This window comes from Pezoporus flaviventris, unplaced genomic scaffold (genome assembly GCF_033815535.1).
Source record: "Pezoporus flaviventris isolate CSIRO_AGI_PZ_B2104156 unplaced genomic scaffold, CSIRO_AGI_Pfla_v1 ptg000006l, whole genome shotgun sequence".
In the NCBI taxonomy this organism is placed as follows: Eukaryota; Metazoa; Chordata; class Aves; order Psittaciformes; family Psittacidae; genus Pezoporus; species Pezoporus flaviventris.
Window position 1 is genome coordinate 3,434,220 of NW_026892554.1, and position 27,360 is coordinate 3,461,579.

At 46.6% G+C, this 27,360-nt stretch overlaps 1 protein-coding gene across 2 annotated transcripts in view; it reads right to left on the reverse strand.

Moving 5' to 3' along the window:
• Window positions 1–223: 223 nt before the first annotated feature.
• The window catches only part of LRRK1 (leucine rich repeat kinase 1), a 76,817-nt gene continuing 49,680 nt past the window's right edge, over window positions 224–27,360 (reverse strand). For both annotated transcript variants that reach the window (XM_061446650.1, XM_061446651.1), the window contains 17 exons: window positions 26,551–26,671; window positions 26,132–26,291; window positions 25,213–25,489; window positions 22,121–22,292; window positions 20,539–20,702; window positions 19,122–19,261; window positions 17,312–17,561; window positions 15,718–15,884; window positions 14,565–14,762; window positions 13,622–13,899; window positions 13,239–13,433; window positions 12,282–12,433; window positions 10,571–10,688; window positions 9,143–9,259; window positions 3,295–4,133; window positions 2,628–2,729; window positions 224–669 (listed from right to left, as the gene is read on the reverse strand). In XM_061446650.1, coding sequence (XP_061302634.1) covers window positions 492–669; window positions 2,628–2,729; window positions 3,295–4,133; window positions 9,143–9,259; window positions 10,571–10,688; window positions 12,282–12,433; window positions 13,239–13,433; window positions 13,622–13,899; window positions 14,565–14,762; window positions 15,718–15,884; window positions 17,312–17,561; window positions 19,122–19,261; window positions 20,539–20,702; window positions 22,121–22,292; window positions 25,213–25,489; window positions 26,132–26,291; window positions 26,551–26,671 — 3,628 coding nt within the window. In that variant the 3' untranslated portion in view covers window positions 224–491. The remainder of the gene's footprint in view (window positions 670–2,627; window positions 2,730–3,294; window positions 4,134–9,142; window positions 9,260–10,570; window positions 10,689–12,281; window positions 12,434–13,238; window positions 13,434–13,621; window positions 13,900–14,564; window positions 14,763–15,717; window positions 15,885–17,311; window positions 17,562–19,121; window positions 19,262–20,538; window positions 20,703–22,120; window positions 22,293–25,212; window positions 25,490–26,131; window positions 26,292–26,550; window positions 26,672–27,360) is intronic.

The window sequence follows — 27,360 nt, forward strand, 5'->3', positions numbered from 1 at the left end:
TGTCCCATGGAGGGGGTGATTGTCCCACAGAGCGGGATGCAGGGTCCCATGGTGAGCCGCACTGCCGGCCAGCAGGCAGTGAGGACCACAACATGCTCAGGCTCCCAGGAAGAGCCCCATGGGGGTACCGGTGTTCTCCCGGCTGACAACAGACATCATAAAGCAGCAGCAGCAGCAGCAGCAGCAGCCAGGGCATGCTGAAGGTGATGAAGGAGTTTAAAATGGGGAAGAAGAAACTGTAAGAGAGGCACCTCCACCTCCTGCTCTCCATTACTGCAGGGGAGAGTGCGTGGAGCAAGAGAGCAGGCAGGCGGCTCCACTCACACTGGTCCCTTCAGTCCCCAAAGCCCTGATGGGGCTCCAGCCACGGGAACCCCACAGTGGTCCTTAGCAGCAAACCTTTCCCCTGCTCCCACCCCTCGTCCCCTGCCTCTCGGGGTCCAGGCACACTCGGAGCAGGATGCTCCCATCGAGCCCCGGCGCTGCAGGCACTACCTCCTTTTCCTCATGCAGGTTTCGAGCCTTCCCAGCTCTTCGTAGGCCTGGTAGAAGATGTCAAAGTCTCTGGCGCTCCAGCCCCTCCAGACAGCCAGGCACCGCTCCGTGGTTTCCTTCTGGAAGCAGCACACAACTGTGTCCTTTGCTATGAGAGCAGCATCCACCAGCGCCCTGCGCAAGGAAGGACAGAGCGGAGAAGGGCGTCAGAGCTCTGCTCGCAAAGCGCGTCGCCGCTCACGGGGTAATGCACTGACTCACACGCTTCCCTTTCCAGCTACTGAATCTCTTTATGAGCTACAAATCCATGGGAAAGGAGAACGTGACAAAGAGAGGGATCAGGAACCACGGCAAGGCAGAAGCAAGCGGCTCAGTGATGTGGAAAAGGGTTTCTAAAGGGTGCCCAAACATGCTGGTGGGTGCTCCTCTGCGGGACGTTCTGAGGTTGCCCTCAATCCTGACTCTTTTGCCTGCTGCCAGCTGGGCATTTTGAATACGGCTCCATCATGGCACAGCTACAGGCTGCCAACAGCTTCCACAGCCTGTGGGAGTGGGATGGAGCCCAGCCCGCAGGCATGGCTGGGGCAACAGCACAGGGATCCACAAGGCTGCTGTAGGAGTCCTGTGTGACAGCATCACACTGAGTGTGCTTCCATTCCTGCTGTCTGAGCGTGTTACCTGATCAGACAGCAGCAGTTGCCCTACAGGTACCCCACGGGGATGAGGCCTGCAGAAGGTGATGCTTTTGTCCCTGCAGGGTTCAGGGTTCTTCCCTGTGAGGGTGCTGAGGCGCTGGCACAGGGTGCCCAGAGAAGCTGTGGCTGCCCCATCCCTGGCAGTGTTCAAGGGCAGGTTGGAGCAAGCTGCTCTAGTGGAAGGTGTCCCTGCTTGTGGCAGGGGTTGGGACTGGATGAGCTTTAAGGTCCCTTCAACCCAAACCAGTCTGTGATCCTGTGATTCTACAACAGGAGTCCAGCCCTTGCTGGCCTCTGTCTACCACTCTGACAGCAGATGGGAGAAGACTGGCCCCAAACTGAGGCCCCAGATGGGGGGAACTGGTGACAAGGGTTGTCCCTGTCAGCTGGTCCTATCACAAACTGCCCCTAAGAAAGCACCTCCCTTCCCTCACCTCCCCACCCTGCCCTGCCCTTGGAGGAGGCTGCACTGTTGGTCTTTATCCTGCTGGTAAAACAGGGTGAGTCAGTGGTCGTTGTGCCTGAACCAGCAAAGCAGGGCAAGCCTGAGGTGTCAACATCGCTTTGCTTCGCCTCAACTCCACACCTACTGTGGGTAAAGCAAAATCACCCTAAAGATTACCCGTGAGCAACAAAGATGATGCTCTACTCCCAGCTAGCTGATAAGGACACTCACACTGAAAGCAGAGGGAATGGCAGGAGAGCTTTGATCTCTGGCTGTGTTTGTGTGGTGGTAATAAATGATAATGTATAATCCCTCGCAACCCTTAACCTCCATTTGTGTGGACATAGCCAGCACAATCCCAGACTGGTATTGAAGTGATCAGCAGGAACACCCCCCTCTCTCCAGCAGCCATTTATTTGCTTGGACCCTTGTTCAGTGTATGAAACATTTCAGTTAATGCATGCAACTGCTCCCCCCTGTGCTCCAGGAGCCTCCCCCCGGCCCGTCACTGCCGACAGCACAAAGGTGCTCATTTAGAGCCAGAACATCAACCTGATCCACGTGAATGCAGCCACAGACAAGCACCGCGCTCTGCATAAATACCCCTCTTGTTCTGAGCGCGGGGCCGGAGGCTGCCAAGCTCCACTGCTCCTCTGCCAGGTGCCCTCAGAGCACCGGGGCCCAGCACCAGGCAGGATCAGACCAACGTTCATCGCATTGTGCACGATGGTCCCGTCTGTCTCGTTATGGGGTACTTGGTCTCTGTGGCTCTTGGAGACCAGGCTGCGGTCCCGGTGCCTTCCCCTCACCTATATCATGCTCTAAGAGCAAGCAGATGCCTTGATGTACAACCACCACCTGCATCTCCTCTATCTGGGACCTTCTCAGATGCTGCTGGAAGCCAAGAGGAAGCTCACAGGAGCCTGCAGAGCCACTTTCTGCCACCCAGTGCCCTTGTGCCCCTGGTGCGATGGCCACTGCCCCATCCTCACCCGTAGGGAGCCAGCTCCCCAGCCTTCAGCACGGCGATCACTCTGCCCCGCTGGGTGCCCGATTCCTTCTCCAGCCCGATCACGATGACATCCCCTCCTCTCCTGGAACAGAAACAAGGGAGAGGTCACAGGTATTCCACAATGGGAACTGCTGAGGAAGATCCGTGCTGGGTACCCATCCTCTGCTGCAACTCCTCCTGCAGTCATACAGTGTTCTGCAGGGAAAAGGGGCACTGATGCCATCGAGGTGCATCTGGAATCCACTACAGTGAGAGCCCCCAGGCCAGGCCTAATCAGATTCCCAGTGGTTTCCATCAGCTCAACAAAAGACAACAGGATTTGCAAGGCTGTGTGTGTGAGCAAGGAAGCTGCCTGCTGTTTTTCCTCAGTAGCTGAGGAACCACGGCTTTGAGTCTTACCACCCACCTTCTCACTCTGCTGAAATCAATCTGGCATGACCCCAGCTGTGGCCATGCTGCTCAACACCAAATAGCTTTAAAAAGGGGTAGAAAATCGATGTAACATTGTACTAGGAGCAAAGTGCCTTGTTTTTTTAGTGCAGGTGAATGATGCTGGGAATGCAGAAGCTCCTGAGCTAGCCTGGGATAATCTCACCCTCAGCCCAGCAGGGATTTTGATGAAGTTCTTTGATAAGTGACCCTCTTACCTGGGGATCCATATGAGGTCTTTTACTGGAATGATCTTGACAGCTTGGAGGTGCTGCTGCATGTTGTCCCCCAAAGGCACAGCCTCGTGATCCAGGGAAGCCTTCAGCTCATGGAATTTGCCAGACTCCTCAAAATCAATGGAGAGGAGTGCACTGGAGGAGCTCGTGGGTGAGCTGGGCAGGCTGGAGGGGCACCGGGTGACCCTGTTAGGAGGCGAGGAGGAGTAGGAAGACACAGAGCAATAATCTGTGAGTGAGTCCTGGTGGTTCAGGATCTGGGTGCCACCCTCCGGGCTGTACATAATGCTCACGTCCGCCAGCGGGCTGCTCTCCATCGCTTTGTGGTTGATGGGTGCTGTAGCTGGGATGGGTGCTGAGGGCTGCTGGATTGTGAACATGTCCCTGAGGGGGCTGCAGTCCCCGCAGAAGTAGCGTGCGCAGAGCTGGTAGGTGGCAACGTGAAACATCACCAGGAAGTTGCTTTTATCGTCCAGGCACCACACCACCTCCTCGCCGTGACACTCGGAGTTGCAGGCGATGGATGTGATCACCGAGGGCGGGCTGAAGGGCTCCAGCCTCCTGCTGATCTCCATCGAGGCGCAGTCTATGATGAGGATGCCGGGGCCGTTGCTGTACCAGACCTCGGCCCCGCTGCTGGCGATCTCCATGGCCCTCACGGGGTACGGGTTCTGCCGGGGGTCGTCGTCAGGAATGTTGAATTTGGACCTGTTTGCCGTGTGGGAGCACAGGTAGGAGCAGCTGTCCCCTGGGATGCCCTGGGACACTGAAAACACTGCTACGAGCCCATCTGACAAACCAGCCAGCACCACGTACGAGTTCTGCAAGGAAGAGACAGCAGAATCACCACTGGATTCTTTACTTCTCTGCAATCATAGAATGGTTTGGGTTGGAAAGGACCCTAAGGCCATTCAGTTCTAACCCCTTGCCGTGAGCAGGGACACCTCACACTAGACCATGTTGCCCAAGACCCGTCCAACCTGGCTTTGAACACTGCCAGGGATGCATCATTCACTACAAGAGCTCTCAGTCCCAGAGGCTCTGGCTGCCTCTCTCAATTCTACAAGTACACCAGTAACTTACCCAAATCACTCAGTGATAACAGCAACATAAAAAGAAGGCATTACATAGAAGCTGCTGCAGAGCCATACTCCTCTCACCCAGTATTACCTCTCTCTTTATTGGCAAGGGAGGACAGACAGACCTGGCAGCCTGCCCCGAAGGTTAACAAATTCAAGCTGGAGTATGTTCAGAGACTGCCATCATGATCCTATGAATCCAGCTGTAGAAACCCGGCTCATTTCCAAAAAGGAGTAAAAGCTACTGCTATCAGTGTAGGCAGGAGAGGAACAGAAGGCACGCAGTAGAAAAGGAAAGAGAGGGAGGCAAACAGGAGCACACAGTGATCGCTCTGCCTCCGATGTCTGCTGCTTTGACAGCCCTGCTCATGCCAGGGACACCCTCTGGGATCCTGCCAGCTCAGAGAGACCCCAGCGAAGGGCACTGAAGCAGCAGCACTTCAGTAAAGCGGATTCCAAGTGCCACGAACAAACCTGCAGGTGGTTAAAAACCTGCCCCTAACCGTACAGGTGTGCTGGCTGCAGGAGCCGTGGCTCCGTGCTGCTCTGCAGCCCCGCTCCAGTGGATGCAGCCACGTCCCATGGACAGGAGCCGGTGAGGAGGATACGGCTCGCCAGGTCTCCGACTCCTCCAGCTCATCCCAGCCGTGCAAACGCTGTTAAACAGACTGGGAAATTAATCTCTCGGGAGTAAAACTCCCCATGACCTTGGGTCTGTACCAGGAACTCCCCCATCTGCGAGGCAGATAAAACAATACCCACCTCAAAGGCCTTTCCATTTCCTCCCTGTGGAGCAATAAATTCTATATAAAGACCCTTTGCCCAGGGCTTTTTTGCTGTTGTTACAATCTGGTTGGATTGAGCGAGGCAAAGTGAACAAACCAGACAGCACCACCAGCTGAAGGACACAAGCTCACCCCTCTGCAGCGAGACAGGCTGCGGACTCAGCATCACCTCTTGCTGCTCGTAAATTAAGGGAAAACCTGTGTCTTTCCAGGGATCTTGGCTGTGCCAGACCTGGAAGACAGCTCCCAGGCTGCTTAAACCCAGAGAGGCCAAAATCAGTGTCTTGAATTGCTCTCAGATATCAAGGGGGCAGATAGCAGAGGGTAAGTATTAGTTTAATTGATTGCACTGTTTGCAAGGCTCATTAAGAGTCTTGGATAAAAAGCCATTATCCTGCATACAAAGTATGAGTAAAACCCTGAGTGTGCTGAGCCCGTATGACTAATCCAAGTCACAGCAGAACTTTACTGTAATGGGAAAAAGTAGGGAAGCAAGTGGAAAGTTGTGAAATGGGACCTGGACTTTAACTCAGTCCAGTCCCAATGCTCTAACCACTAATTAAAAGAAACCCAAAAGGCCTGTAGTGTCTGGTGCCATGTCCCTGCTGCCATGTGGATCTGGTGCAAAGGCTCCTGGACGTGGCTTTGCCAGGGAGTTGCGTCAGTAGGCTGGAACATGGCACAATGCTTTGCCCAAGCTGGGTTTTGGGTTATTCTTCCTTTGGAAAGGAGTTTGATTGTTTAAAACAGAACAAAACAAAGCAGAGCAGCCCACATTTCTCTGGTGAAGATGGGCCAACTCTTTTTCAGACCCTGCACAATAGGTACTTTTACTAAAACCAGAGGATTTTAGATGGGAATATCTGACATTAACTGTAACGCAGTTTATGGCAATGAGAGCTGTTCTTAGTGTGACACAGGACGCTTAAAGTCTCCAGAGATCTCCGTCATTTTGTCTCATATGAGCTGAAATCAGTGAATTACCCAAGCACAGGCTTCAGAAAAAGTATTTTGATTTTAGTTTATTAGGGTCAGCTACTGCAGAACAGAACCCAGCTTCACTCTGGGTTCCACAGGCCAGATTGCCCCAGGACTGAGCAATCAGCGCTGTTACCAGGCAGAGCAGCATCACTGATCCCCACCCAGCTTCACCAGTGATACCAAACGCTAGCCATGGCTGGAAAAACACAATGGGGGAAGCAAATCTGGAAGTTATTTTGTGCTCTGGGGTGGTGATTGCTCACTGCCTTGGCTATTGGGACCTGTTTCTATCCAGCCACTGTTGTTACCTCTTTGTTTAAGAAGCAAGGAGTGCTCAAGTGCTGAGAAAAGCCCCAAGCCTGCCATCCCTTCCCTGAGACAAGGGACTGGCCATTTCACAGAAGACCATGGCAAAGGGCACCACCCATGGGTTCCATTAACCCATCAGACTTCATTAGGTGCCAGTGCAGCCTTCAAATGAGGGTATTACAGCAGTGCCCAGAGGCAGGCAGGGCAGGAGCCTCCAGAAACCTTAAGTAACTTTCTCAGAATTCATTTTCAACATTTGGGCTCCATAAAGAGCCAACAAAAACACACAGCAACAAAACTGCATTTGAAGTCTCCGTCCTGCCAGAAGTCCCACTGTGCCAGGGAGGAAGGCCTCCGAGCGGGGCTGGGATGGTATGTGATGTGCAGGAGATGAGCTGGCTCCAGACGTCCTGTTCTCGTAGCTAAGGACGGTGCAAGGCTTGGAGCCATCAGGAGCAGGTTAAGAAGAAAAATACAGCCCCCAACAGCCCAGCCTTGGTCACCTCCTCCTCTCCTCCCCGCAGGGTCTGGCACTGCTGGCAGTGAACGCCGCAGCAGGCTGCAGCCTTTAAATGCAGCTTTTGTTTCCATGTGTTCCAGGTTCCTGCAAGGGGCCAGAGTCTTGAACCATTCAGGTTTCCCTCTCCCTCAACATCTCCTCGTAAGAATGCTGCAAACCAATTCAGAAAGCATCTTGTTTTGCTCTTTTTAACCTGTTTATTTGCTTATTTGGGTTTTTTTTTCTGAAAGGAAATGTTCTTGTTTGCCAAACGCAGTGATGCTGGTGACAGAAAGCACGCAACAAAAAAAGCTTAAACTTGTACAAGACTTTTTCCTTGGCGGGAGAGTTTTGGATTCTGGGGCCCTCTCTGCTGCTTTTAAATTTCCATGATGCTTCCTTTGGATGAGAAACCAAGTTTTGGAAACTATTTCTTTTGGATCAGTCTTCCCAAGGCAGTCGTAAAGAATTCCCCTTCCCAGCAACATCCCTCAGCAATTCTCTGACTGCAAGTTACCTCACATCTCGTCAGCTAAAGGCTTTCTTCCCAGGGAAATGCGGGAAGTTCTGTTCTCCACTGGACAATAATGGCTGTGTGATAGCTCTGATACAGCTCCCTGCGCTGTACAGTGAGTTTGACAAGTGTAAGCTTTCCACTGAGCTTTGCTGGAAGAACTGGCTCCTTCAAAAAGCGGTTTAGTTTCTTGCCAACCTGGTCTGCACATCCCTATGGCTGCTGCTCTGGCTATTTCACTGCCAAGCTCATTCATAGAAAGGAGAGAGGAAAAAGTAAGTCCAATAAACTAAGAAGGAGTACGCTGAAGGGATGTGGATTTCTGGAAGGTTGGGTAGGGTCGGGGGAGGAAGGGAGGTGTCTAGACTCAATATTACTATTGTAGGGCCTGGCATTATTTATGACATTTTCTAGGCAAGCCACAAACTGGAAATAGAAACCAGGAGACATAAAGCCACTCGTAACCCTTGAGGAATGGCTTTGCAAGCTGTAGAACAGTGGAAAAGCTGAAAGCGAAAGACTCGTTCGACTGTCCTGGGCAAAACCTCAGGCAGCATGAAAAAGAAATTTGCCCTGCACATCAGAAATGAAACTCCAGGTCTGGGAGCCAAAGCAAGCTGAGAGATGCAGCCTCCCGGCCGGTGAAACTCATCCCTCTGCCAGCTTCACATCTATGCCCTACTTTAGTCCTCCTGACACCATGTTTGGAAGTGAAGCAGTACACCTTACACTAACCATCTGCCTCAGAGTCAGTCTGCAGCGATGCCTCAGTTGGAGCCAGAAATGGACAGCAACGCAGAACGGTTATGTGGCATAAAGCAGCTCCACTGTTGCTCCGAGAGCTGCTCCATACTGAGCTTTTAGACACTTACCAGTCTGCTGGCATTTGCAGAAACTACACAGCTACCAACAATGCTGGAACATAATTACATGTTTTCACTTGAGGTGGCTGTAAGCAAACCGGAGGTACTTTAGCCCCACACCAGTTTTTATACATCTCCCAAGACTTGCACGATAGGCAGTCATGTCCCATTTCTCTTGCCAGTAACTGGATGTTAGCAATTCCAGAACTAGATAATATATAACTCTTGCTATTACCTGTAACTATCTGTATTATCTATGAGATTATTACCCCCACGAGCTGTATTACCCATGTGTTCTCATTCAAAACCAAAAGAGAAGTGTGTCTGAGCCTAGACAGTATTATCAAGATGATTGTGTACACAAATGACAGGATGCACACACACCAGGGAAAGAGTAGTTACCAGAGCTAGGATACAGGATACTCAAACCCTGCATCAGCAGTTGACAAATCTCCATTCTAATTATTGTTTCATGTCCTCTCTACTTTGCTTGATCAGCCTAAACATTGTCTTCCAGTGATGTGGAAACACAGATGGAAAACTTCCTTGCAGAGGAATTTGATCTATTTTGACCATTTTCCCAGCAGGCTTGGAAGTGCCAGCATTGGTCCCCTGACTCAGGTTCTTGCCCACACCTCTGTCTTCTGGCAGAGGCACAAAGATCTGGAAGCCTTCTCCCCATGCTGCCAAAATGTTCCTGGGCATTGCAAAGTCCAACATGAGCTAGCAACGAGCCACACAGACTCTGGCAGCTTGGCTTAGTCCCACAAATGCCCCTTTCCCTTTAGGTTCCTCCTTACCTTTTTGACAATGGGCATTACTAGAAAGCAGCTCACAGTAGCAGGAGTGTCTAAACACTTCTGTGGAGTCTTTAGAGGACACATGCCCTGCAACCCGTACACAGAAATCTTCTGGTCCTGTGAAAGAACACATTAAACTCTGTAAATTCTAATAATCTTTCATGTTTTTCATATTTTAATACCTGAACAGGATCAAACTGGTTCCAAAACCGTTTTTCACTTGATATCTAAAGCCTGGCTTTCTCTTTGTTTTCCCTGGAGACCACAGGATAGAAAGCAGGTACTACCTTCCGCAGGATGAGCTGTGGGCAATGTATGTGCTATCCAGAAGCCACCAAAATCACCACTACAGGTGTTTTATCACCACATCAAAAAGCAGCATTTGATAACCCTGACTGCACAAACCCCAAACGTGCCAAGACAACTGAAACATGCTATTTTGCATGAATCTGTCAATCCAAGGAAAGCCAGTATTACACTGTACGTGGAATTATGCCTGCTCCATACCTCATAAATCTACTAAACTGACACAGACCACCCAGTTAAGGGAATAGCAGCACATTTCATTTTTATTGAAAAGGTGGAAAAAAAAAAAAAAAAAAAATCAAGATTTTTGAATTCTATTTTTTTTCTATCATTTTTGTTATAAAAAAAGAGGAATATCTGAACTCTACCTCCATTTGGGAACAGAAAAGGTCAATATGTCTTATTTGCTTATGGGGAAAAAAAGAGCTGTATTCTCACTCAGTTACAGCACCTATCCTAGGGTGGAGTGAATTAAGCAACACAAATCATTTACTCAGTAAATGTGACCTTCTTTCCCACAATGAAACACTGAACTTCAGGAACATTTCAGTTTGTTTCAGCTATTTTTAACTTGCTTTGTGTCAAATGATTGTGTTGGGACTGGCTGACACTTAACACAGCCCTTTGTGACGGGACAGGGGCTCTAAGGGATACATCAGCCATGCTCTCTCACTCTTATCTTTTTCGCTGCAGTTTTCCATGGTGAACACAAAACTTGGGTACCCATTTCCCACCAACTTTCAAATCCCTCAGGCTTCTTTCAAAACCCCACCCTTCCATGCATGGTTTCTTTCACTGCTTCCCTTTATCGCCTACAGATAAGGACATTTCCCAGATGAAACCCTGGGTACGGATATGCTACAATCCAGAGAGTTTTGCCTTGGAAAGTTGAAGTTCCCACGATTGCTTTGAACACCAGGAGGCACGATTTTGATCTAGGTGTCAGCTGTCTGACATGTAGAAACAATACACCCAAAGGCAGCAGATGCAACGTCACGCTGCTCATCCGAGACGCCCATGGTCTCAAACGCTCTCAGCTTTACTAAGCTCTTTCTCTTCACTCGTGTCTCTTCTAATGAGGATCCTTCTTGAGCAGGGCACGTGGACTCAACCAACACTCACCTCTGTGGCAGCCCAGAGGGCATTCTGAAATTTGAGTTGGCAGCATAGCTTCATTCCTGGGCAGCTCATCCGCTCCACTTCTATGACTCCCTTCTCCAGGTTCACCACTGTGTAGTTTCTGAAAGGAGAAAATAACAATTTCCTATAGCCAGCATCCAGCCAGGATGGTACGTGGCATTTGTGGCCAAGCCGTAACATGACTGTCCAGATGTGCCTGATGCTGCAAGGATCTACAACCCTCCAAGCGGCCATTGTAAAGCAAGAGAAATACAGATGTGCCACAAGTCTTCCTCAGGGGGCAGATATGCAATTGTTTCTATGAAGATTTAAACTCAGCTATCTGACTTTGTGTGGAAATGGATGAGGAGAACTTACGTGGTTACTATAATTCAGCTGTGAGACAAATGGCTCCAGCTGAACAGCAGTATTACTAGCTATTAATAGTAATTAATAGCTGTGAGGTCTTAGCCCGTCTTGCCCATTAGGTTCTCCAGAGAATATGTGCTCATTTTCCAAGTTCACTGCCTTAGTATTATCTGGCTTCATTACTTATTCTAGTACATAAAACAGAAGAGCATGATTCTTCCAAGTAAGAGCAAAGACCTGTAACCTGATAAAATGATTTCTAAACACGACTGATTAATATTTTTGTAACTACACGTATGTTGTTTGGGGAGTTTATTGGGTTTGTATGTTTGAACAATAACTGGATATTCACACCCACATCTGTGAGCCCCAGATGTTTTACCAACTGTGGCAAGAGCAATTACACAGCCTGAAATCTGTCACATACAAGTAATTTGTTATTCAGCAGTCTCCAGCAAGTGGACTGTCCAGTCAGGAAGCAGATTCACTGAGATATATTGCTGTGAATATCTGGACAACATCCATGCATTCAAATTACATCTGTGAGTCCCATGTGTTTCAACAGTTTTAGCAGGAGTACTTGTACTGTCTGCACTGAACGATTGAGCAGGCACCATGAAGAGCAAAGAAAAGTGTTCATAAACAAATCACGTCCCTTTCCCATTAGGTTAATGGTTGCAAATAATGAACACATTAATATAAAATTTAGATCAGTTTGTGACTGTTTCCAAAGAAGACTGAGGCTATAAAAATCAGTAACATCCATAAAAATAAACCTAACTAGCCACGGGTCACATACGGCTGAGCAAAATGCCATCATCTCAGTCACAGTTTAATAACATTTTAAGCACATGCCTATTCAGTACAGCACACATTTTACTGGCAGTATACACTTGGATGCACACACAGCTTCAGGCATGTGGTTAACTCCTGATGATTTCAATAGGATTTAAGCATGTGCTTAATTGCTCTGCAGAACGGAGATGGAACTGCAGTCGCAATTAGGAAAGGTTTAGTGTTAAATGGCCTCATTAGGGGAGGCAGAACATGTCTGTTCTCATGTACAAATGCTTCATCCTGTGTGTGTGAATCACTACGCTGCCCTAAGCTTCTCCTCATATTAACTGAAGCTGAGTTAAGCTCATTAAATAGCCTTTATAAAGCAACCACTGTTCGCAATTAAAAGAGTTTGGGAAAACAGTGTTCACCGTATCCTTGGCACTCACCCAAATCCACTTTCACCTTCTCTTTACCTCCCTCCCAGAGGCATGAAGTGAAGATGCTGACGGGTTTTTACTTAAAAAGAAGAAAGAAAGAAAGAAATTACAAATATGAGCTGTCTCACCTGGTGTCTTCCTTCCCATTCCAGAACACCACAGTGTAATCCTGTCCTTGGGAGCAGAAGAAGGAGGACTGCTTCCCACAGAATAGCAGGTACATGAATGTTGCAAAGGTAGGATCTTTCATCTGTCCTACCACAGAAATGGCCAGTGGACGCTGTGGGGAAAGGAAAAAGGAAAGGCATATGTCACGCAAGACAGCTGGAGGTCCAGATCATAAAAGAATTACAATAATTAATAATTATTAAAGCTGGAGAGCCAGGAAGTGGCCTTCTGCAATAAAGGCATCTGCTACTTTCTCAAATCTGCACCAAATTCTCCTTAGAAATCCCACCTCATTGGTTCTTAGCATCCTCTGTACCCCACTGAAGCCAAACCTCTTCTGTACTTCCATGGTTTGATCAGTGATTCTCTTACACATTTCATCAATTCATTGCTTCAAGTTTATGGATTTTGGAAGCTGCCCCACTGTCATTGCCATGACTAATAGCTGTGAGTCAAGCTGACCTTTGTCTGCAGGACATCAGCTATTAAACACCAACTTGTAATTAATGAAAAACACAATGCAGCATCATCCTTTTCTCATACTTTGAACCCTTTTGTTCCTCACACTGCCTTTCACAATATCAGGGGTTTGCAAGTCTTTGTAGTTACACTCACAGCATAGTATTGTAGAAATCATGGGTAACCTCTTGCCCTGGTGAAATCAATACCCTAACTACCACTGACATCAAGGGACCTTCAAGTCACCGCACTAAGGCCACCAATCTGCTACCATTTCGTTCATAAAACTCTCATTTAAGTCAAGAGCAGTTCTGGGCCAAATCAGCAGGAGCAGTAAACGGGCAAACAAGCTGTCTGCTGTACCAAGAACAAGCTCAGCTCTCCTGTGTGAAGAAGGCTGCTGGATCCCTGTAGCTGTAAGATCAGAAAACACTGGTCACAAAAGGGCTGTCTTGTACCTTTTCTGGCTTAGTGTCCCAGCACTCCATCATGAGTGCCTGCATCCTATAGAGCTGCACCTCTTCTGGCTGCCCAAGAACAGGACGGATCCCCTTAGACAGCTTCTTTGCAATCTGGAGCTGGTGTTGTCCTAGCACAGGCCGCTGACCGGACAGCAGCTCATACAGGACCATCCCGTATGAGAACATGTCCACCTAGAGCCAGAAGCAGAGTTAAAAACAAGGCAAATCCCTCTTGGTGAATGGAGAAGGAAGGAAGGAAGGTCACAGTGGGAAAGCCAGTGCTGCACACCATGCATGTGTAAGGGAATTCAGCCCCATGCATGAAGCCAGCACCCACTGCTGTCGCACAGGAGCTGCCCCTCTGGATACACCACAGTTACCTTCTCATCATAGACTATGCGAGGCCTGATCTCAGGAGCTTGGTATCCTGGTGTGCCCTCCACGCCAAGCGCGCCTTCATGGAACGACTGCCGGGAGATCCCATAGTCAGAGAGTTTGATGTTGATGTGCTCCTTGACATCCAGGGACCACACCAGAATGTTGTCTGACTTCAGGTCACAGAAGATGATGTTCTTCTTATGCAGGTAGGCAAGGCCCGTTACAATCTGGTACGCTATTTTGTGTGTCAGCATGTGTCCCAGTGGCACAAAGGAAGACCCTGGCCCAAAGGAACAGCCTGTCTTCAGTTCTTGTAATTGCAATAACTGCTTTTTTCACCCCCTTCTTTCTCTTTTAAACTCAGAGCAATAACTAACAACCTTTTAAAACATCACTCAATGTCAGGACGTGAAGTGACACTGTTCATGTTACTATTCACATCTGACAGTTCTGTTAGATTCTTTTTTTAAACCCTTTCACTTCTAAACCCCTAAGTCTTCTGGTTAGAATTAGTGTCTTACCGAAAGCTGACACAAAGCCAAGGTGCCAAGAGGGTCAGATGGCCTCAACCTATCTGGGAATTAGTGTCATTCATTTGACAGTGACAGAAGTACAGATAATTATGAGGGAATTCAGAATGCCAGACACCCATCTGCAGGGGATGAACACAGCATTCCCCATGCAGCACTGAAGAGAGATGCACTTTTTAATTTGCAGAGAAATTGAAAATCCAGGTCTCCAAAATAGGCTTGAAAATCCTGAGCATCAATTTTTACTAGGTTCCCAAAGGCATGGTTTAAGAGCAATTCCATCCCTCCCACTTCCCCTAGTCTGGAAAAAAAAACCCTCTAGTAAACCAGGCAGTAATTTAAATGCTGTTGACCATTTGCCACTATCTCACGACTCAGAGAATGAGCTCTCCCAGGAGGAAGACCCTGTTTTTACCTTTGGAGTTTTCAGACAATACAGTGGTGAGGCTGCCCAGGGGGGCCAGCTCTAAGGCAAAGCAGAGAGGATGGATGCTGATGCCAATAAGGGAGACGATGCAGGGGTGTTGCAGAGAGTGGAGCATGCTGGCTTCCTGGCGAAACTCCGAGAAGTTCTTCATGGCATCCATGGCTCTCAGGTGTTTCAGCATGGTATCTGGCAAGACACACAAACCCCTTCTTACTCCCCAGCTGAGAAACCAAGTCAGAAACTCTTTGCAAGGTGCTAATCACTGAGCAAATGCCAGAGGAGGAAGGCAGCTTGTGGTGTTACACCAATAACTAGGCTTTAAGTTGCATCACAGAACGGTTTGGGTTGTAAGGGACTGTGCTTTCTGAAGCAGGGACTCTCTGGGTATGGATGTCACATTGCAAACCCTCTGGTGAAAGGAGTCTTCCCTACCCTTCCCCAGCTGCCCTGCCAGAAGAGGGACACTTCACAGTAACTGCCCTTCTGGCACAGGTCACCACAGGCTGCTCAGGCAGGCTTGGTCTTTCCCAAGGTTTTCTGTCACTGTGACAGCAGCTGATCCACAGCTCAGGGGTTCGGGAACAAAAATGAGGAAAATGAGGCACTTTTCCCTTTCCTTTGTCCACGGACTGAGGCTCTGCTGGAAATCTGGACTTGACAGACAGCATGTGCAGCACTAGAGCCTGTCCCTGCCTAAAGGAGCTGGCAGCCTGAGGATTTCCAATTTGCTTTCTGTAGCTGCTGGCACAGATGGAGTAAAAGACTTATTCAGAGGTAGAGACTCACAAGCCCTTAGTACAAGCCCATGCAAATCCACAGTTCTCATTGCCAAATAGCTTGGGAACAGGAGATGAAATCTTACTTCCCACCCCAATCAAGGGCTCTGCCTTGGCACCCTGAGTCCACCCAGCAGGAGAGATGCTTCCAGTAGTGCCAATGATCTTCATTGCTAAAGTGCTTTCATGAAGAACTCGAAGATGCACCCTCCTCCTCCATGGAAACACATCAATTTTGCTATATATTTCATAGCTGTATTTAAACAGGTGCTGCCAGCACTTTGGGAGAGCAAAGCGTCTTTGGTCTTAGCTTGGGATAGCAGTCTGCAAGAGCTGATTCCCGACACCAATGCTGTTCACTGTACCTGCAGCTGAAGTGGGAGAACCCTTGTATTTTTTAATCTGAAATCTCTTCACAGCCACTGGTTTTCCTTGGTACCGTGCCCGATATATAACGGTCCCACTTCCACCCTGGCCAAGAACGTTGTTTTCATTTTCACTGCATTCCAGTTTGCTATTTTCCAGGAACAGTCTGCCAAAAGGAGATCGGGGCTTTTTAATTAAAAGTTTCAAAGATGCTGTAAAATCATGTTTTTAATGTGATTTCCATTTCCACAAATCCCTAATTGGTTCTTGTCTTATCTACTGAGAGGACCGGATCACCTAAACTACCTTGGTCATCTCAGCGTGCTCCCTACTGGCTCATGTTCCACAGCAGGTTTCTAGCAGAAAGAAGTCACTTGGGCCAATGAGCAGAAAAGTCTCTTTACTAATTTATCCCACAAGAATCAAACAGATCTGGAAAGCACATAAGCTCCTTTTCCAAGCAGATGACAAGGTACAGCTATTTGTACCATTTATCTGTATTAATGATTTCTTTGCTTCATTTCCCTCTCTTCTCCATTGAGGCAGGACAGGATGTTTATGAACAGCTCCACACTCTGAAACCTGATTATTTAAATCAGCTAGCTGTTCCCAGGCTGCAATTCATCACTTCCCCACTCTTCCAGAGACTACTTTTACAGCTGTTCACACTTCAAACGTCTCCACTCGCCTCATACCCGTCAAATAACTCTCTAGGAGATAGCACTGTGAGGAGAGTTGTCGTGATGAGCTGATGGGGTGTTTGCCCAGTGAAATGACCCCAAGAAAGGAACAGGGGCCAGTGGGAGCTCAGAAGACTCTGACAGCAGCCAAAAGGGCACAGTTTGGTCTAGAGGTCTCATGGCTCTGCATCGGGCACAGAAAGGTCTGAGAGAGTGTGAACCAAAAGAGACATTGATATCTTGTCCTGCCTGCTGTCAGGAGGTCTCTTGCTCTACACAGTAAATAATAAGGGGTGTTAGACTGAACCCATCTGGGAATGCTGTTAAGCTGCTTAAAGATTTGGCAGTGCTGCTATGGGTAGGGAAGAGCCGTTTCAGCTGTTCAGAACCGCCACACTACTACACAACACATCCAACAGCCCTCAGCCAAGCAGGAGCCTCGACTCAGTGTGAATCCTCTAGTGGAGTCTAAATTCACTCACCTACAGGCTCTTAAAACTAAAGGCGATTTCAGTGCCAATCTTGTGACACAGCAGCACTTCCTTTTGGTTTTGCCATATTAAAATCTCTTTTCTGGGATCCTAGAACAATTCAAACTACAGAAAGCTCTGGCCAGAGTGCTGGGCAATGCAGGACAGCTGTGGCTTTAAAAAGGGACTCTCATATTGCGCCACAGTGATCTCAAAGGACCCCCTGAAGTGATGACTTGGGTCAGCACACAGTGATTGTCTGACTGAGTGTGCTGACCACCAGCAGTGCAGTTTGGGATGAATTGCCAGAGCAGGCATTAAGAGTGGATGAATTTGTTTCCTGTGGTCAGTATGTTCCTCTAGCAGAGATTATTTAGGAAAAAGATCCAACTGAATTACAGAGGTACACTGAAACTTAATTAAAGACTATTAAATAACATTACCTGGCAGGAAAATCAGTCATGAAAAGCTCTGGGACCAGCTCTTGGAGAGAAACAGGGATGTCAGGGTGGTTTGGACATGTGATGTAGTCCAGTTCAATGGCAGTCAGGACACAGTCCTCCATGTTGAAGTACTGAGCATCCTCTGCCCTCTCACCACACTCATTCTCCTCCAGCTTGGAAGCTGCACAGATGTGGCAGGGCACATACTGCTCCATCAGCAACGTGCCATCACTCTCAGTGGCTGTGAGTGCTTCAAAGCAAGCAAGCAAACAGAAAACAACAACATAACCCACACAGACTGATAAAGAACAACAGTTCCAAATACAAATGTCTGCAGTCACTACCTGGATCCACTGGCTGAAAATGGTCACACTCACAAAAGCAGCAGTTTAACACTGCTGTGTATTGATTGGAGTAAGAAAAGAGCTTTTTCCAAAGTGTACACAGATAGCAGGGACAGTACTGAGGAGACAGGATTGTTGACATAACTGAACAGCTACTTTGCTTTGGTCACAGGTAACACACAGGCTCGCAAAGAAAATATATTCAGGACCAGTAGAAACTCAAAGTATATGAATAGAGCTTTGGAGAGAACTTCCTACGTGCTGGGTGTCTGTGAGCTGCATACAAGGATCAGTGTGCATGCTAAAGAGCACGACCATGCACTGGAAGTACAGCAACTGCCCAGGAGCCCCAGCCACATCTGCTTTGCAGACTGCAAACTGCCAGATGGCTTCATATGGAGAGCAGGCATGGGAATGGGCTGGGAAGCATGGAATGCTGTGCTCAGGCTGAGCACTTCAGGTGCAGGCTAGGAGTAAGCACTCACCTACAGCACCCAAGTTAGGAGCACAGTTACCGTGTGCTCCGTCATGGGCAAATTTTCAGCCCCTCCAGAGGAAACATGGGTTCTACCAAAGGTAAACCTTTGGGAGGTTCACACCTCTCCCACTAACTGCAGAAGGATTAGAGGTGACAGGCTCCATTAAATGCCTACAATTAGGCAGAGTGAATATGGGCCATAGCCTTCAAAGTCATGACTCTTTTCAAGCTTTGGCAATAAACGTTATATTTTAATCCAAAGGCAAATAAAACTTTCTTTTATCTTCATAACACACAGAACATGAATATGTGAGAGTGCACAACTGCTTCCTCCAGAGAACCTCCAATTAAGTGATTTTGGCACTGTTTTCTAGCCCAGTGTGGGACAAGAAAGAACACTTCAAATTTTGTTTTGGTTTCAAACAAAGTGCATTGGGGTTTCAAAGAGCCCGCTGGGTAACAGCAGGATCTGTGCTAATCACAGGAAAAACAACTGCAGGAGTCAAGGAAGTTACCTTGGCACAGACTCCTTGGTATCATATTCACTCATGCCTCTCCCATCATAATCTTATAAATTACAGGGTGTTAGAAATGGTGGACAAATGCTGAACCCAGCTGATGCCAAAATGAGTTCTGCCATTGAGGGACAGAGCCAAGTAGTTTGGGCCAAATCCTGCCCCTCCAATGAGCACTGAAGAGTCTTCTGAACTCATACAGAAGCAGGTCCTGTTTGATCTGTAATATTTCACCTGTGCTTACCGTGACTGACAGACTGAAAGACACAACGTCTAGACCAAGGTGTGCTGGCAAAAAACTCCTAATCTGTCTGCAGGTTTATCAGCTTTTACCAAATGTTATTGGCTTGAGAGTGTCAGAGCCTGAGGGGTCCTCAATTAACACCCAGTATTGTGCACCTGGAGAGCCCTGTCAAAGAGCCTTCTGTTAAAAAAACCTAATACTGCACAGAAAATTACAGCAGTTCTCTTACCAGGAAACCACTGGTCTATCAAAGAGTTGACATGATCCGTGATGAAAGCCATTGCTGAAAAGTCTCTCACTTCTGATTGGGAAATGATTTTAATTCCACCACTTTTTTTCTTTTTCCAGTTCACATCAGAAGACTCGACACTGTGTAAGAAAGCCAAAAGACAGCCCTATGAAGCTTTGGTGAAGCATCAGTGTCAGCAAGCTTGCTTTCTCGCAGGAACCTGAATTACATAACAACACGTAGTTCATAAGTAACCAAAATTAAAAGCCAGCTAGCTTTGAGGATGATTTTCAATCCAGTCTGCTCTGCAAATGACTTTCAGAACAGAACTCTTGCACAGAAATGCCAATTGCTCACAATGGCTGAATGCTACAGAAGGTCAGAACCAGAGGAAACTGTGGCCTAAGTGAATTCAGTCTAATAGAGACTTTTGACAGAAACGCCCCATACAGAATGATGGAGGGTTAAGAATTTTATAAATCAGTAATAAAATTCCAGTGATTTTTTATTACTACAACTTCCAAAAACTGTTTGGAAGAGCTTATGGACATAGTTTTTGTGTAATGCCCACAAAAGCAAACAAACCAACCCCAAACTCAACCCAAATCCCCCACCCATTTCATACAAAGAGCCGAGTTCTGTAACTCCCTGAAGTACATAGAGAGGTAAGAGGCTGACCACCACCATGGTCCAGGATTAAGGATTCCAGTGTGTGATTTGCAGTGTCTGGGTCCAAGTCTCTACTTAGCCACAGACTGCATAGATGAACTCCTGAAAGCCACTGTGCCCTTCTGGTTTCCAACCATGCAACAGCACCAGTGGTTCCTCCCTATCCTGCCAGTGACTGAAACAGCAAATGAATCTGCAGATACTACAGAGATCAATGTCTTAAGTAGTTGCCTACTCTCTACATTTGTGAAAGAACATGGACAGCAGGTTTTCCTCCAGGCTTGCAGCCAGCACACGCTCTGCCTTGGCCAGCTTAAACCTGTTGTCCACAGTCCCTGAACCACACAGTCTGATAGCACAGAAGCACCTCCATTGATCTGAATTATTGCCACACTGTGGTGATGCTTTAGGATTCAGTGGAAAAGCCCCTGATGCAATGAAATCTTTGCATGTGATAATGTATGATTTTACACTGGTAAAGAGTTCTGCACCGAGTATCGCTTTGTTTTCAGGCCTCTTTAAACTTGTGGCTCCAGCAACACATTAGGTTGATATATTCAGAACTGCAAACAATCAGGTACTCATCATTTTTGTCACCAGCTGTTACCAGATGAGTTATGTCTAACAGAGGAGCCTCATTTTCTACTGATGAGTGAGCATATACCATGAGTTAGGCTCATTCATCTCCATTCAGATGATGTGTTTCATAGTCCCCTGTCATGCATGCTGCATTATGAACACAAATTACCTAAGATAGCCTCCATCAAAGGTAACGAACAGACCTTCCTGCCAGTAAACAGTGTGAGTCCTTTTGACTCGGAATGTGCTGCAGCGGTTCCTTTGGGTGCCTGTGAAGCTGTAGATGGTCACCTTTTTGTTTCTTGTCTTGGTGTTCTTCTTGTTTTCAAAAAGCTGAAACAACAGAAAAGCATGAAAGTCATTAAATCATTGAAATTTCTTTATAAGCATGTTGGTTTAATCAAGCATTAAGGTGACTTCATGTTTTGGCCTTCACAGGTGCTATCATACCTTTGCCATTTAAGAGCAACTTGTGATCATAAAGAATTCAGTGATGGAATGAAAATACACACAGTAAAAGTTGGTATTATAGCATTGAAAGTATTTTTTATGCACTCAAAAAGTGAAAAAAAGTTAATTCTGTAACTGTGCCATTTGTTACATCAATTCTGCATTTGCAGAAGTCTTACAAGCCTAAAGAAGAGCTAAATGTTCTAGTGAATGATTAAGTCTGCCCTTAATGTAGAGTTAACTTTTCCACCTGTTTCAGTGGGAGGAAGATGGCTTTTCTCCAAGACACTTCAAACCAGCACTTGGAGCAAAATGTATCTTAAAACCAAAGACTTATCTGCAGAGCTCCACTGTACTCATTGCTCTAATGCTTATTTGTCTGTAGATGGGTCTGATGCCTGGAATCCTTTTCATTCACTGCAGTGAGGACTGGATGAGGTCCCTAACAAAGGTGCTCTAGGGTTACATAGTGCCCTTGAGGATGTAAGCAAGGGGTTGCCAAGACAGTCCATTAAAACAGATAAAGTTATTACATGGTTTGAGAAGCTTGGAACACTGAGGGCCTTCCAAACCCAGGCATCATGTTTTCCACGTTCTGTACATCAATGACAGGACACACTTTAAATGGATAACTGCTAAGAAGATACCACAGTAGTACTAAAAATATTTTGCAGGTGTTTATTATGGTTTCCAGCAGGGCTATGTTTCTATGTTTTCAGATATAAGCTGCTGCAAAAATAAGTCTGTAATAACATTAAAATTCACTTAGCTTTCAGAACCTTACAAGCACTGCTTTAATGATAGGCATACCACTTGCACTAATAGGGTGCCTGTTTGCACTCATTATCACATTAAGGCAACAGTCCTGTAATTTTCTTCTCATTTAAAGCCATATAGATTCAGATAGCTGACTTTAGTGGAGCTATTCCAGATCTCCTCTGGCAAATGATGTGAGCAGAGCCTGGCCCACTGGAACAGTCATAGACAAGAGCCGCAGGCAGAACTCCAATTACTTGTAATTGGAAGATGCTGGAGGTACCGAGACCTGCCAGGGGATCATGTTATAAAGAGGCTGTGGAGAACACAGGCTTTCTTCCCAAGTGCCAATCTGTTGTTCTAAATGACACCTACTGTGAAAACAGAATCAGATTTTGATTGCAGAGTCTCATTTCTCCTTATTTACTAAAATAACATTCTTGAAATCTGTGACTGGAGAAAGCTGGATATGAAGAGACACCCACTTAACACTACACTGAACAACTTTAGCTGTCTTTTGCTTGCAGTGAGATACAGCAACCTACCTGGAGGTCCATCTCGGCCAAGCTTATTAACATTCGGGCTATGAATCTTTGCCAAAAGCCAACTGGGACAAAACTCATCTTGAAGACCCTTTGGACCGTGTTTGTGGTCTGGTGGCAGAGCCCATGGATATCTAATGCTGGCTTGGTAGGAAGCAGATGAGGGAGGAGGTAGCTGAAACACATCAAATTCAACAGCTCAAATTTTAGCTACATCTTGTAACAGTGAGTACATTGTTACTGGATAATAAGGCGATTCAGTCTCCAAAGAGATTTTTAATGGCACAGCCTACTGCACATAAAAAAGCTTTTAGACTAAAGGCGCTGCAGCAATACATGGAGAAATTCATTTACACTATGGAAGCAAGCAGAGGCAAAGCAGACATTACATAATTCAGCCAGGGCTATTGGACAGGGCTAAAATTGATGTAATGGGCAGGACATTTGTGTACTCACAAATTAAATGCATTAAAATATACAAGTCATTAGAACAGCTGTGATGTTGGGACTCATTATTTTAGTATCTTTACTACTCTGGTAGTAAGCAGAGAATTACAGCTGTATTACAGCTGTGCTCCTGTGTGGAACAGAAGATAAATGCAAAAACAACCTACAGCAGCTCAGCTTCAGTAAGCCCAGAAGGTGGGGAGAGGAGGTAGTGTGGGAAGTGGCAGTGAGGCTGCAAGGGCTGGGCTGCTGTGGTTCTCACCCCAGTCCCAGGATGAGAGCATCTTACAGGTCAATATGACAGGGTTTCCTGCTGCACCAACGCTGCAGCTGATGGACTCCCTACCACATCCCTGACAGAGTCCTAGGCAAGAGTGTATTTTACCAGACTGATGTCAGCAGAGATAACACTTGTCTTGCTCATTCTCCTCCTGCAACCAGGTTATTAGCTTCTTTGCCCATGTGTAGAGGAGACTCAGTTCTATCCAAGTCAGAAGTAACAGAGCTACAGTGGTGTAGAGGACCACAAAGCTGTCAGATCTACCAGTAAGCTCAGAATATTCGTTTGTCCTGATCTTTAGTATTTGAGAAGCTTTTGGAAGACTAAAACTGTTTTGAAAACAATGAGTTTAGGGCTTTCAATACCTGCCAATAATCTTTTGACAATGATACTCTTCAGTACCAAATACATTCCAAAATGCCTATATGATCAAATAATATTACTTGCTTATAAGCAGAAACACTACTGCATTATCAGTGTTGAGCCTGAGAAAATGCGTCAGCATCTGGGACTCATCGTTGACGGGCATAATGACAGCAATGAGGCAAATGGCCAAGAGGCTTGACCAAAATAACAGTGGTAGGGTCTAAACACATAACTAGAACTAATGCTGGGTCCAAATCCAGTGCTTTAAGCCTATTATGTTTTCTCTCTAGCAGCTGCAGTATTCTGTAAAACCTGAAATATCAGCTCAGAAAAAACAGCCATCACGAGACAACAGCTCTCTCCATATGTCTCAGTCCATAACATCTGATGACATTTTACGATTGAATTATTCGATCCATGAAACATCTTTGGAATGTAAAACTGATAAAGATTTCTCTTCACTTATAAATTACAGTAAGAATGGACATACTTTCAACCCTGTTTTAACAAGCAGAACAAAGCTAAATTACAAGCTCCTTAGGCAGAAAAGTGGAGTGCATCAAACTACAAGCTCTTGCTCTGTAAAGGTAGTGGATGCATCGTATGACAGCCAATACATTTTCCCCAGCCCATCCAAGAAAGGGTATAGGAGAATAAGAAGGCCAGTGAGGCCCTTCTGGACCACAACTATATAATGGATCATAATACAGATGGTGATTCGACGCTCTTGAACAACAGCCAATGCAAATTTTGAAACTATGTGAAACATGCCTGCATCCACCCTTTCAGAACAGAAACTGGCAGCTGCCTCCTCTACTGACTGCACAGAAACTCTATCTGGCAATCTATACAATAATTGCAGAAGCACAGAAACAAGTAACTGCTCTGTGTCTGGCTAGTACATTAAATTAATCCAACCTGCTAAGAGTTACAGTCCGTCAGTGGGAAGAATATTCTGCTAATGTGGCTTGGATTGCTCTAAAAAAGATTGGGCAGGCCATGCAAAAGCAGTTTCCTTGTTCCCAAGGCACAGACAATGTAATTGCCTTGGAGAAAAACGGCAGATAGTGACAAGAAGTCCAAAAGGCATTTTGGACTAAGCAGAAACATTGCTGCTTTATCTGTGTTAAGCCTGAGAAAATTTGTTGGCATCCGGGTCTGGATAAGTGACAGGCATAATGACAGCACAGAGAATGCTGCACTTGTGCTGGCATTCAGAGCTCCCAAGAGGCTCAGGGTGATGCAGCCGTGCTGTCCTGGAAGGGCAAGGAAGTGAAATGCAAATGCCACATCAAAAGTGCAATACAACCACGGTTTCACCGCTAACGCAACAACAGGCTGTCGCCAAGCAGATGGGAGAGAGAAAAATAGCAGGGAACTTTGCCCAGAGGAAGAGGGATCGGGGGGCAGATGGGAGGAGGACTCATTAACATTTAAAGAGAATGAGGTTTCCTAGACCATTTCTAGGAAAACTATTGATCAACACCTATTGAGGCTAAAAATGTTGCTACTGAAGCTCCACTCTCCTGATTCCACTAGAAATAAAACATTGCTACATAATTATTGATTACCCAGAGTTTTCTGCCATACTCTGGACTGAGGATCTTTCACTGGAAACAGATGACTCCAGCCCATCTATGTTTCAGGCCTGGCAGCCAGGAGCCTCACATCCTCTCTCAGCTGCAGCCATCCTGGCTGAGGCCTTACAGCCTCATTGCCACATCCCTGGTGGTGTCATCGCCCTTCTGTGCTGGTGGCTGAGGCTCTCACTAACCTCAAAGCACTGAGTGGACAAAGACCTGCTTTGGAATGTTTTCACACTAGCTTGTCTAGACCAAAGGATGCTCATGCCAGGAAATACAGCCCAAATGGATGGGTGCCTTCCATTACACTGTTTAATGCACTCAAATATCTTCTCATAGCAAGATCCTTGTCAAGACAAACTCTGATTAAACAGACATTCTTCTCCAGCCTGGCTAAGCATCTCTAACCATCAACATACCTGTTATTGGCCACTGGTAGTGCAATTTCAAACTTGGCCAAGAACTGGAAGTACTGCTCTTCAGTTTGCTCAGTGAAGCCTGTCCCAACCAGCAGCATTCTGAGATCCTCTGCTCTGATGACTCCATTCTTAGCTACAGACTTGGAGCTCTTGATGTTGAAAATTCTCTGTAGACACTCTGAGAGCCAGACAGGGTCAAGGAAGTAGAGGTTTCTCAGGCCATGGCTTGTGTCTGGGAAGTGCAGTAGTGTACCCGTTTCTATGAGAAAATTAATTGCTGCAAAAAATAACCGTAGATTAGCACTAGACCAACAGTAGGAAACCACAGTGCAGATGACTAAGACTATGAGGCAGTCTGTGCACATTTAGGCATACCAGATACAGCCAGCACATAGCCAGGCCAAGAGTATAACATTTCTCTGAGGAGTGCTGCTATCTGGCACTTTGCTGTTAAACCCACGTCTCATTGCTTTACAGTCAGTATTCCTGTCCCCATCACAGCTCCCCTCTACCCTCCTGCCATCCTCACAGGGAAGGGCTTTCTCCAGCTCCTGCAGAGCAAGGCCTCCATAAGGATCACAGGACTGTGGCTCTACAGAGAAAGCAACCTTGAAACTATGGCAGCCTCATCCTTCACAGAGCAGAAACAACATCAAAGCTTGTTTAAAGTAAGATAAATTAGCAGCCTCAGACCATCCTAGAAGCTTCTCAGCCCCCTCCCCAAGCCCTCATTCCTAGTTTTGTATCTTACCAATTTCCAAAGTGACCTCTACACAAGTGTAGAGCATTCTGTGACTGCTTTTGTTTGCACAGCAGTTACCTGGTGGGCTTCCCCTCTCCCCATTATTATTATTCATGGAATATTTTAATTGGTCACACATACTGATTTCCAAGAAATTACTGGTCTGCTCTGACATACCAGTTTGCAAATCTTCGTAGTCTTTGATATCATTTCCAGGTGTTTGCTCAATGATCAGTTCTATCTGTCTGTCTGTTAAATACTGTACATCATCATTCTGACTTCTCCTGTGCTGTTCTGCAAGGACAGCTTCTTGAAGACTAAGGTAACTTCTTGGTATCTGCAAGCCACAAGACAAAAATAGCAGGATCAATATGAGACAGCAATCACCCTGCTGGAGATGAAGTGGCTAAGTCATCTCCCTTTTAAAGGGAAATTACAGTTCTGTCTTTTCCCAAAGCCAGATAGGCATCTTATTGTTGATGTAGAAGGCATATGAAGTATGTAACTCCTAAAGCTCACCTTCCAATCCAAAACCAAGCCCCCCAAAAGCCTCCTTTTGGTAAGGATCACCACCCACTAGAAAGAGCAGTTCTCACCAATCTCCCTGCAAGTTTCTGTGAGCAAATTGAGCTGCCGACATCCTTCATGTTGCAAGTGACATGGAAAATCAGCTGTCGGAGTCCATCGAGGCCTTCCAGAGTCTTACATGAGAGCTCACTGCAAAAGTCATGCAAGGGTGAAGATTATCAAACCTTATCAGCACACCAACTTCCTTTACAGGCTCACTTTCTCCTATCAGTGACTTTCAATTTCCTGTGTGAGGTGAATGGGAGGAAGGCTGTCAGTGAACATTTTTAGCTTTGGAGAAAAGCCTGGAAAAGATATGTTAAGCCAACCTGTGCTCTGCCTGCTTCATTCACTGTGCATTATTCTATTCCCTATACACTGTCATCTCTGGGGACTTCCCTGGCAGAATGACCAAAATCATCACCCTCTTTCCCTTCATTGCTGCACATATCCTGTAAGGGACTGCAGGAAGAAGGAAAACAGTGTTCTGGCAATTGCTGGAGAAGAGTCCAGTTCTCTACCTCCTCAGATCAAAGAGGCACGATGATGACTACCAGACACCTATTCCCACCCTGATTCAGCTGGATTCTGTAATCTGGGAATTGATGCTGGCCTTCATCATCTCTTTAACAGCTAAAAACCTGCTTGCTCCAGCTCCTTCTATTTTTGGTCTTATTTTGGGCTGGATAAGAATGGCTCATTTCCACTTTCCCCAACAAAGGGCCTTTCTAACTGATTCTACACATGTTCTAGTGGCAGACAGAAAATCCTTTTCTAAAGCAATGTGCCTTATCTTAAACCCCAGGCATCAGTGGCACTGGGATCACTGGGATGTTGGA